The sequence below is a fragment of the Elephas maximus genome, chromosome 3, assembly GCF_024166365.1.
Source record: "Elephas maximus indicus isolate mEleMax1 chromosome 3, mEleMax1 primary haplotype, whole genome shotgun sequence".
Taxonomy (NCBI): domain Eukaryota; kingdom Metazoa; phylum Chordata; class Mammalia; order Proboscidea; family Elephantidae; genus Elephas; species Elephas maximus.
In genome coordinates this window covers 26,899,193-26,909,875 of record NC_064821.1, presented here as the reverse complement: position 1 = coordinate 26,909,875, position 10,683 = coordinate 26,899,193, and the positions used below count along the sequence as shown (strand labels likewise).

The 10,683-nt window shown below is 39.9% G+C and overlaps 1 protein-coding gene across 1 annotated transcript; it reads left to right on the top strand.

Moving 5' to 3' along the window:
- The first annotated feature begins 280 nt into the window (after positions 1-280).
- LOC126071186 (olfactory receptor 18-like) lies at positions 281-10,306 on the top strand. Its single transcript, XM_049875437.1, has 3 exons — positions 281-556; positions 2,170-2,261; positions 9,364-10,306. The coding sequence occupies exons 1-3, from the start codon at positions 281-283 to the stop codon at positions 10,304-10,306; spliced, it is 1,311 nt and encodes a 436-aa protein (XP_049731394.1).
- The last annotated feature ends 377 nt before the right edge of the window (positions 10,307-10,683 follow it).

The following is a 10,683-nucleotide window of genomic DNA, read 5'->3' as shown; positions in this document are numbered from 1 at the left end:
CCACTGCACCACCAGGAATTTATAGAATACTTATCCTCCCTAAATTACATGATTCATTCCATGGATTTGAGGTTATCAAATCACACACTGATTTTAAAAAATTGAAAAAAAGAATGATTTTTACGTTAAGATCCATACAACTTGAAAGTTAGAGGTGAAGAATAAAGGTGAGCTACCTCCTTAGAATGTCAGGGCCCAGATATCAGAGACATTCACTTTCTCCTCTTCCTGTTTCATTAATACTAACAAGTCTTCAGGGATTTGAATAGCATAAACCAATATGGCTAATTGTGTGCTCTGGGCATTGAGCTCTCAAGGCCATATAGCTGTGAGTAACCCTCCTGTGCCCTGCAGGCCTTCACTTTGCCCAGCCCAGCCTAGTGAGCTCCATAGCTGGGTTTCTCCTCTAGAGTGGTTGTCTGCCTCAGGAGGTCCATGCCTGACTCTCTTTCTGACAGTCCTGAAGAAGGTGTCTCAGCCCTCAGGCCTACTGCTGGGGATGAGTAGTGGACCCAAACATCTTGGTCATGTCGCAACAGAGACCCAGCACAATCCAGTGAGTGTTGTGGGGGACAGTGGACACAGAGGGGCAGGGGAGCTTTGTTTCCTCCTCATCAGGACACTCAGCACACTTGGGATGGTCAGATGGGGAGGCTCTGAAATGTTTCAGCTCAGAGTCTTTTGATTTTTGTTGCTGGTTCTGAGAGAGGTCCAAGAGAGCTCATTCCGAGTTTTAATTTCTTCTGTATTGGTTCTAGCTCCTGTAGGCACTTCCCTACCAGGATAGGAAATGGGTCCCTCTTACAAAATGATCTTCTAGATGATGATGATAACAATAATGATGAGGATGATGACAGTAATCACAGTATCATGACCATTAATTGAAGGCTTCCCTGTGCCAAGATATGACCTAAATTTCCTTTTTCTGTATAACCACACCCAGAAAAGAGCAACACATGTTATTGTCATTTCACAGAAGAGAAAAGAAGCACAAAATTTTTTTGTATCTTGTGCCAGGTCATGGGCCAGAAAAGGTTGAAGCCAGGTTTGAATCCCAGCAGTGTGACAGCAGACACTGGGTACCTGGCCATATTCTCCCCTACCCACCCATCCTGCCACTTTGCTTCCCTTGTCCTTCAGGGAGAGACCCCCCGATCACTTTGCTTTTTTGTGGGGGGTTTTCTGCTAGTCCAAAGTGGACAGCACTAACTCTTTGTGCCTCAATAATAAGAAAGATAGTTGAGAATACAGAATGGTGTCACATCAGGAGTTTGAAGGTGATAATTCAGGGCAGATCTCTCTCTTGCCACTTCTGGGTTTTATCTCAGCTGTCCACTTCCCCTTTCATTCTTGTAATTTAGCCCATCTCAATCTCAGAGACATAAAGACAGGATCTTGGGTTCCATTCCTAGTCAGGACATTGAAATGAGTTTAAAGGTGTAACTTAGATGTATATTTGGTTAAGTCCCCTGCACTTCTGCTTTAAATATTTTGAAATATGAGGAAACAGAGTGACTTACAATTTAATTATGAATACTATCTGCTTTCCTTATGATCTGTGTGCCACAGGGCAAGTTTTCAGTATCTCTCAGTTTTCACGTTGTCATGTGAGTTGATCCACAGATGATGGAGAGATACAATCTTCACTGCAGCAAGAATTGAACAGATCATGGATATTGCCTTAGAGATTAGCTATATGATGGATGCATATAGTCAGGACACATTAATTTTACCTGTTATAATTATTATTATAAATTAGATGAAGCTTCATACCATTCAATTAAAGTATCCTGTGACCTGAAGGTTTTCCTTTGCCTGGATCCCTGTAAGACCATTTGTTTTCATTCTTACACAAGTGGCGCAGTAGTTGAAAGCTAGGCTGCTAACCAAGAGGTCGGTAGTTTGAATCTACCAGCCACTCCTTGGAAACCCTGTGGGGATATTCTACTCTGTCCTACAGGGTTGCTGTGCTTCGAAATCAGCTCGATGGTAATGGATTAATACAAGAATATATAAGAATGCTTGGAAGAAAACAACTGAGTCTCATTCATTTCCGATTCCTCAGAGAATATCCTGTGCTTGGCACAGAGTAGGCTACAACCACAAGGACAACAACAAATCTGTGTTAAATATGGAATAGATGCTTTTGTTCCTTTCTCTGGTTCACAGGGTCAAAGTGTAGGCTGTAAAGCTTCTACACTGAGTGCTTTCCTGCCTGTGCTTTCATCCCTCCGAGGATGTCCCATAGGACTAGAGACAAGGTAAAATAGGGCATGAATACATCTATATCACCGGCTTTCTATGAGATCTATTTAATAGAGTGTACAACACTCAATTATTTTCAAAAAATTGTGGAAATTTTCATAAAACTGAAAACTAAAAGGGAAAAATGGAGAAAGAGAAAGGGAAAGTAAATCTTACTGTGTGAACCTAGGCACATATTATGGTTTCAGTACATTCTATGCTTGAATTTCCTGGGATATATTAGGCTTCTATTGTTCAGATATAATCAAATAAAACTGGGATTGTATTTCAACAATAAACCCACTATTCTCATATTGATTCAAATTCTGATTAAAAAGCCATGTCCAAGTAATTACTAAGTGCCATACCTTGGTTAGCTGCCATAGGCATCCTATTTCCAGGTAAGAGAGCTTGAGAGATTTACATGTACTCCAAATTTAGTGTACAAAATATATGGGATTAGGCCTTGCCCTCTTGATTCCTATTCCAGGACTCTGTCTCTGTGTTTCTTGTCAGATGAGCAAATGGAGACTGACCCATTGATTCTTCCTCTTACAGCTTGGTGAGTTGATCTGTGAATTAAGAAAATAAGCCAAATGGCTTACAGAAAATTTTATAACATGAATTTTGTGGTTTGTAGGGTTTTCTGTGAATAGTAATGCATTTTACTGCATAGTTAGGAAATCTGAGCTTTGGGACTATTATTCTCTGCACAGATGGTGACTTTCATGTAGATTTATTATGGAGTGACCATTACCGGACAACTCATGGATATTTGATTCCTTACCTTGAAATAAAACATGTAGTTATGTCTGACTTTGTATTGGTAAACTAATGCTGACAATTAATAGTAAATTTGGACATTCATCAATTTTACACTTTAAACAACTCTTCTCCATGCACATATAATATAGAAATTCTCAATTGTGAATTGTGTATAATACATTCATAAAGTATAAATTGTGAATGATAAATAAATGTATAAGAAATTCTCAATTATGAATAATATGGTGAATGGAGGAAGAATTCCGCTAGGATGTTCTTAATAAGAAATTGTCATAAAATGATCCTTCACTCAGTAATACAGCGTACCATTTAAAGTGTTTAAAATAGATGTATGTGTGTCCCAGAAACAATATGTGTGGGATTATACTATTTAGGTAAATTAAAAAAAAAAAAAACTCATTATGGGTAACAAATTAATACTAATATTATGAAAATAATATATTATGAATGTATTATTCACAATCCACAATTGAGAATTCTATATTATATATGCATGGAGCAGAGTTTGAAATGTAAAATTGATGCATGTCCAAATCATGCTTGGTAAAGTACATGGTCAGCGAAAAAGAGGAAGACCCTCAAGGACATGGATTGACACAGTGGCTGCAACAATGGGCTCAAGCATACCAGCAGTTGTGAGGATGGCACAGGACTGGGCAGTGGCATTTCATTCTGTTGTGCACAGGGTCGCTATGGGTCGGAACTGACTGAAAGGCACCTAACAACAGCAACATAGGGAATAATAGTCCCATAGTTGAGATTTCCTAAGTATGCAGTAAACTGCATTACTATTCATAGAAAACCCTACAAACCACAAGATTCATGCTATAAAATTCCCCGTAAACCATTTGGCTCATTTTCTTAATTCCCAGGTCAACTCACCAGGTTGTAAGAGGAAGAATCAATGGGTCAGTCTCCATCCATTTGCTCACCTGAAAAGAAACACAGTCATTCAGCTCTGCTTGAGGAGACAGAGCCCTGAAACAGGAATCAGAGGGCAAGGCTTTAATCCCATATCTTTCACACAATAAATTTGAAGTGCATGTAAATCTCTCAACCTCTCTTATTTGGAAATAGCAGGAATAATACCCATTGCTAGGATGCATGTGGCAGCTAACAAAGGTGTGGCACTTAGTAAGTACTTGGACATGGTTTTTTAATCAGAGTGTGAATCAACAAAATTTATCACACAGGTTGCCTTGTGAGAAACAGTCGTGTGGAGTGATAGGATCATACATCAAGAGCAAGAAAACTCAAGTTTTATTGGTAATATTTAAACCTCTAAAATGTGAGTTGTGAAGCAAATATTAAATGATTATATAATTAATGTCAGGAGTGGGTATAATAGGTCACATTGATGGAACACTCCCTAAAAAAAGCACCTGGCAATAATTTAAGCAATGGCTCTTTCTCAACCCTGGCTGTACTTCAGGATGACCAAGGGACTCACATGTAGAGTCTGATTTAATGGATTCTAGGGTGTTGCCGGAAACCCTGGTGGCGTAGTGGTTAAGTGCTGCGGCTGCTAACCAAAGGGTTAGCAGTTCGAATCCGCCAGGTGCTCCTTAGGGGGCAGTTCTACTCCGTCCTATAGGGTCGCTATGAATCGGAATTAACTCGACGGCACTGAGTTTGGTTTTTGGTTTGGAGGGTGTTGCCAGCTCATCATTATATTTTAGAAGATCCATAGATAATTATGATGATCAACTAGCCCTGAGAATCACTGGTATAAGCAATTTATATGTACTATTTTATTCCTTTCTACAACTATAAATGTTATTTTTTTATTCCTTTCTACAACTATAAATGTTAGGTTTAATATTTCAACAAATGACCAATGTGTTATTTCATATTATTCTCTGTCCTTTTCCCTTTACTTTTGCCCAAATTAAATCATATTGGACCTTCCAAGAGAAATGAATAAGTGAGTTATCATCAGGAAGGTGCAATGAGGAGAATTCCACCCCTGATAAGGAAGAATTGACTTGGTAAGCTCTTAAGTAGGCCTAAGATGGCTGAGTTTCAAAGCTGGCTTTGGAAGGGCCCTGGTCCTAATTTCCTCAATTATAAATAAGAGTGTTTATTTGATAAGGAAACAATGATTTCTAAACATTCAGGATGAGAAACATATTTCAGCATTTTATCAAATCAATAGAGAATGGAAAGAAACAAAAAAAAAAGCCAAATGATCAGCAAACATTTTCCTGAGATGGTGTAGTATTGATCAAATAATAATACATAGAGTGAAAAATAGGAACAGAGTGTTTCTTATTGTTTATTGTATAATCGCTGGTGCATTTTACATTAATTCCACCTTTGGAATCATCAGTGTTGTATGACTTTGTGCATTTACCAAACCATTATTACCAAAATTTGATGTCCCTTAAAGCCAACCGAGAGTAAATATATTTTAAAAGATTTTTAAAGGAAACCCATATACTTGAATAACTGTATCTCCACATAAGATGGATGTCGGAACACCAACGATTGATGAAAACCTGTGAAGATAACTGACATATAAACATGCACTCTGACTATGAACATTTTATTTTAATTTAGAATCCAGCTAATGAGGTCCCTGGGTGAAGCAAACTGTTTGAGCTCAGGTACCAATCTAAAGGTTGGTGGTTCCAAAACACCCTTCAGTGCTATGAAAGAAAGGCCTGGTGATCTGCTTCTGTAAAGATTAATGCCAAGAAAACCCTATGAAGCAGTTTTATTCTGTAACACATGCGATTGCCATGAGTCGGAATCGACTTGATGGCAACTGTTTTTTATTTGTTTTAACGTGGTCCTATCCTTTAATTGTTGTTTTATAAATATTCCAAATCAAGAGAACTTATTACAGTGTACTTGGATAAAATAAAGTACACCTGATTGCTTCTTAAAAAGAGCAACCAGCTGTCATGGAGTAGTCTGTGACTCATGGCAACACTCAATGTGTCAGAGTAGAACTGTGCTCTGCGGCGTTTTCAATGACTGAGGTTTTGAAAGTAGATCTCTAGGACTTTCTTCTGAGGTGCCTCTGTGTGGACTTCAACCTTTTGGTTAGCAGCCAAGTGTGTTAAACATTTGCACACCCTCGGACTGTGAGTGCTTCTTGTTGTTGTTGCTAGGTGCCGCAGAGTCAGTTCCGACTCTGTGTCAATCCATCTCATTGAGGGACTTCCTCTTTTCTTCTGACATTGTACTTTACCAAGCATGATGTCCTTCTCCAGGGAATGATCTTGCCTGACAACATGTCCAAAGTATGTAAGCTGCAGTCTCACTGCCCTTGCTTCTAAGGAGCATTCTGGTTGCACTTCTTCCAAGACAGATTTGTTCGTTCTTTTGGCAGTCCATGGTATATTCAATATTCTTCACCGATACCACAATTCAAAGTCATCAATTCTTCGGTCTTCCTTATTCATTGTCCAGCTTTTGCATGTATATGATGCTATTGAAAATACCTATGGCTTGGGTCAGGGGCACCTTAGTCCTCAAGGTGACATCTATGGCTTGGGTCAGGGGCACCTTAGTCCTCAAGGTGACATCTTTGCTTTTCAACACTTTGAAGAGGTCCTTTGCAGCAGTGTTGCCCTATGCAATGCGTGTTTTGATTTCTTGACTGCTGCTTCCACGGCTGTTGATTGTGGATCCAAGTAAAATGAAACCCTTGACAACTTCAGCCTTTTCTCTGTTTATCATGACATGTTGCTTACTGGTCCAGTTGTGAGGATTTTTGTTTTCTTTATGTTGACGTGTAATCCATACTGAAGGCTGTGGTCTTTGATCTTCATTAGTAAGTGCTTCAAGTCCTCTTCACTTTCAGCAAGCAAGGTTGTATCATCTGCATACCTCAGGTTGTTAATGAGTCTTCCTCCAATCCTGATGCCCTGTTCTTCTACATGTAGTCCAGCTTCTTGGATTATTTGCTCAGTATACAGATTGAGTAGGTATGGTAAAAGGATACAAACCTGACACACACATTTCCTGACTTTAAACCTATCAGTACCCCCTTGCTCTGTTCAAACAACTGCCTCCTGATCTACGTAGAGTTTCCTCATGAGCACAATTAAGTGTTCTGGAATTCCCATTCTTGCGATGTTATCCATAATTTGTTATAATCCACACAGTGGAATGCCTTTGCGTAGTCAATAAAACACAGGTAAACATTCTTCTGGTATTCTCTGCTTTCAGCCAGGATCCATCTGACATCAGCAATGATATCCCTGGTTCCATGTCCTCTTCTGAAACCAGCCTGAATTTCTGGCAGTTCCCTGTCAATATACTGCTGCAGCTGTTTTTTAATGATCTTCGGCAAAATTTTGTTTGCATGTGATATTAATGATATTGTTTGATAGTTTCCACATTTGGTTGGGTCACCTTTCTTGGGAATAGGCATAAATATGGATCTCATCCAGTTGGTTGTCCAGGTAACTGTCTTCCAAATTTCTTGGCACAGATGAGTGAGCAGGTCCGGTGCTGCATCCCTTTGTTGAAACACCGCAATTGATATTCCTTCAATTCCTGGAGCTTTGCTTTTCGCCAATGCCTTCAGTGCAGCTTGGACTTCCTCCTTCAGTACCATTGGCCCCTGATCATATGTTACCTCCTGAAATTGTTGAACATTGACCCATTCTTTTTGGTATAATGACTCTGTGTATTCCTTCCATCTTCTTTTGATGCTTCTTAAGTCATTTAATATTTTCCCCATAGAACGCTTCGCTATTGCAAACCAAGGCTTCATTTTTTTCTTCAGTTCTTTCAGCTTGAGAGACACCGAGTATGTTTTTCCCTTTTGGTTTTCTATCTCCAGGTCTTTGCACATGTCATTATAATTTTTAACTTTGTGTTCTCTAGCCAGCATTTGAAATCACCTGTTCAGTTCTTTTACTTCATCATTTTTTTCCTTTTGCTTTAGCTATTCAGTGTTCAAGAGCAAGTTTCAGAGTGTCCTTTAACTGAAATTATTTTTTTCTTTAAAGAAGGATAATTCTTATTCCATATATTTTCCTCATAGAGGGAGCCGGTATTTACTCTGTCTATGAACTTGTCTTTTTTTTTGCATCCTTTGATTTCTTTTTTATTGTATTTTAGATGAGGGTTTACAGAGCAAATTAAAATGCACTGCCGTCGAGTCGATTCCAACTCATAGCCACCCTGTAGGACAGAGTAGAAATGCATCATAGAGTTTCCAAGGAGCACCGGGTAGAGTCAAACTGCTGACCTCTTGGTTAGCAGCCGTATCACTTAACCACTACACCACCAGGGTTTCCACAGAGCAAATTAACTTCTCATTAAACAATTAATACACATATTGTTTTGTGACATTTGTTGCCACACCAATGATATGTTAACACTCTCCCCTTCTTGACCTTGTAGTCCCCATTTAGTGTTGTTTTGTTTTACAGGCCTGTCTAATGTTTGGCTGAAGGGTTAAAATCAGGAGTGACTTCAGTATTGAGTTAAAAGGGAGTCTGGGGACCATATTCTTGGTGGTTTTCCAGTCTCTGTCAAACCAGTAAGTCTGGTCTTTTTTTTTTTTTTTTTGAGTAAGAATTTTGTTCTACATTTTTCTCCAACTCTGTCTGGACCCCTCTACTGTGATCCCTGTCAAAGCAGTCAGTGGTGGTAGCCTGGCACCATCTAGTTGTGCTGAACTTAGTCTAGCGGAGACTGTGGTACTTGTGGTCCATTTGTCCTTTGGGCTAATCTTTTCCTTGTGTCTTCGGTTTTCTTCATTCTCTCTTGTGCCAGATGGGGTGAGACCAATACAGTATCTTAGTTGGCCACTCGCAGTCTTTTAAAATCCCAGATGCTACTCACCAAAGTAGGATGTAGAACATTTTCTTTATAAACTATGTTATGCCAATTGATCTGGGTGTTCCCCGAAACTATGGTCCCCATCCCTCAGCCCAGTAATTTCGTCCCTCAGGAAGTTTAGATGTGTCTGTGGAGCCTCCGTGATCTTGATTTTGTCAATTGTGCTGGCTTCCCCAGTATTGTGTACTGTCTTACCATTCATCATTGTTACCACTTATCTGTGGTTATGAATTTATTAACTTAAAATATCCTTGCCATTCTAACATTCTGTAGCCCAGAGTAGCTAGAGTGATTGTGTACAGAAACTGGTGAATAGCACAGAAAATAGTGAGGAAAGAGTTCTAAGAAGTACAGGGTTTGGGTTTGTTACAACTGAGCAATATGGCTGAAGATACTGGGGTATTGGGTCCTTAATTGTGAACAGTTATGAATTTGTGGGCTTGTGAGTTTCTTGAATCCAAAATACAAACACAGCACTGGGTGCTTCTTTGTTTGTTTCCTTTTAACAGTTCTCTCTTTTTCCAAAAGCTGTCTCAGGTACGTGGAGCCACAGAATCTAACAGGAGTCTCAGAATTCCTCCTCCTGGGCCTCTCTGAGGATCTGAAACTGCAGCCCCTCCTCTTTGGGCTGTTTCTGTCCATATACCTAATCACTGTGGCTGGGAACCTGCTCATCATCCTGGCCATCACCTCTGACTCCCATCTCCACACCCCCATGTACTTCTTCCTCTCCAACCTGTCCTTGGCTGACATCGGTTTCATTTCCACCACAGTCCCAAAGATGTTAGTGAACATCAAGACTCAGAGCAAATCTATCATGTATGAGGGCTGCCTGGCACCGGTTTCCTTTTTATATCTCTTTGGATGTCTGGACAATGTGCTCCTCGCCACAATGGCTTATGACCGGTTCATGGCCATCTGTCATCCCCTGCACTACGCAGTCATCATGAACCCCCGCCTCTGTGGCTTGCTAGTTTTGGTGCCCTTTTTCATCAGCCTTTTGGACTCCCAACTACATGTTTCAATGGTGTCACAACTTACCTTCTGCACACATGTGGAAATCCCTCATTTCTTCTGTGACCCTCCTCAACTCTTTAACCTTGCCTGTTCAGACACCTCCACAAATATCATACTACTTTATTGTATTGGTGCCATCTTTGGTGGTGTTTCAGTCACAGGGATCCTTTTCTCTTACACTCGAATTGTTTCCTCTATTCTAAGAGTCTCATCTTCAGGTGGGAAGTATAAAGCCTTTTCCACCTGTGGCTCTCACCTGTTAGTCGTTTGTTTATTTTATGGAACAAGCCTTGGAGTGTACCTCAGTACAGCTGTCTCATCTTCTGACAGGAAGGGTGCTGTGGCCTCAGTGATATATACTGTAGTCACGCCCATGCTAAACCCCTTCATCTACAGCCTGAGGAACAGGGACATCAAGAGAGCCCTGCAGAGGATCCTCAGCAGAACTACCTAATGTTAATCCTTGTGCCATCTTTTTGAGTGTGTGAGTTGGAAAAGATGGCAAAACCGAACATCTACAACCAGAAATCTTACCTCTTTCGTTACATAATTTTTGTAGCTGTCATCGGTTTTAATCTCAAGAATTTGTATCTGAAGATTGCTTCCTTTTTCATGTTTTTAATCGGACAGTGTTAGTATTCTGGGGTATGTCAGTCTGCATGACCAAATCCCATTATAGCTATAGAACCTTCTGTAGCTTCTAATATGTCACCCAGGCTTCCTGGTAAAATGCACAAATCTATTTTTATGTGCTTAAAATCTTCACTCTTTACCATAATTCATACGTATTGCCCAGACTACTTTTGGATCTAACTGAGCTGCATATGTAGG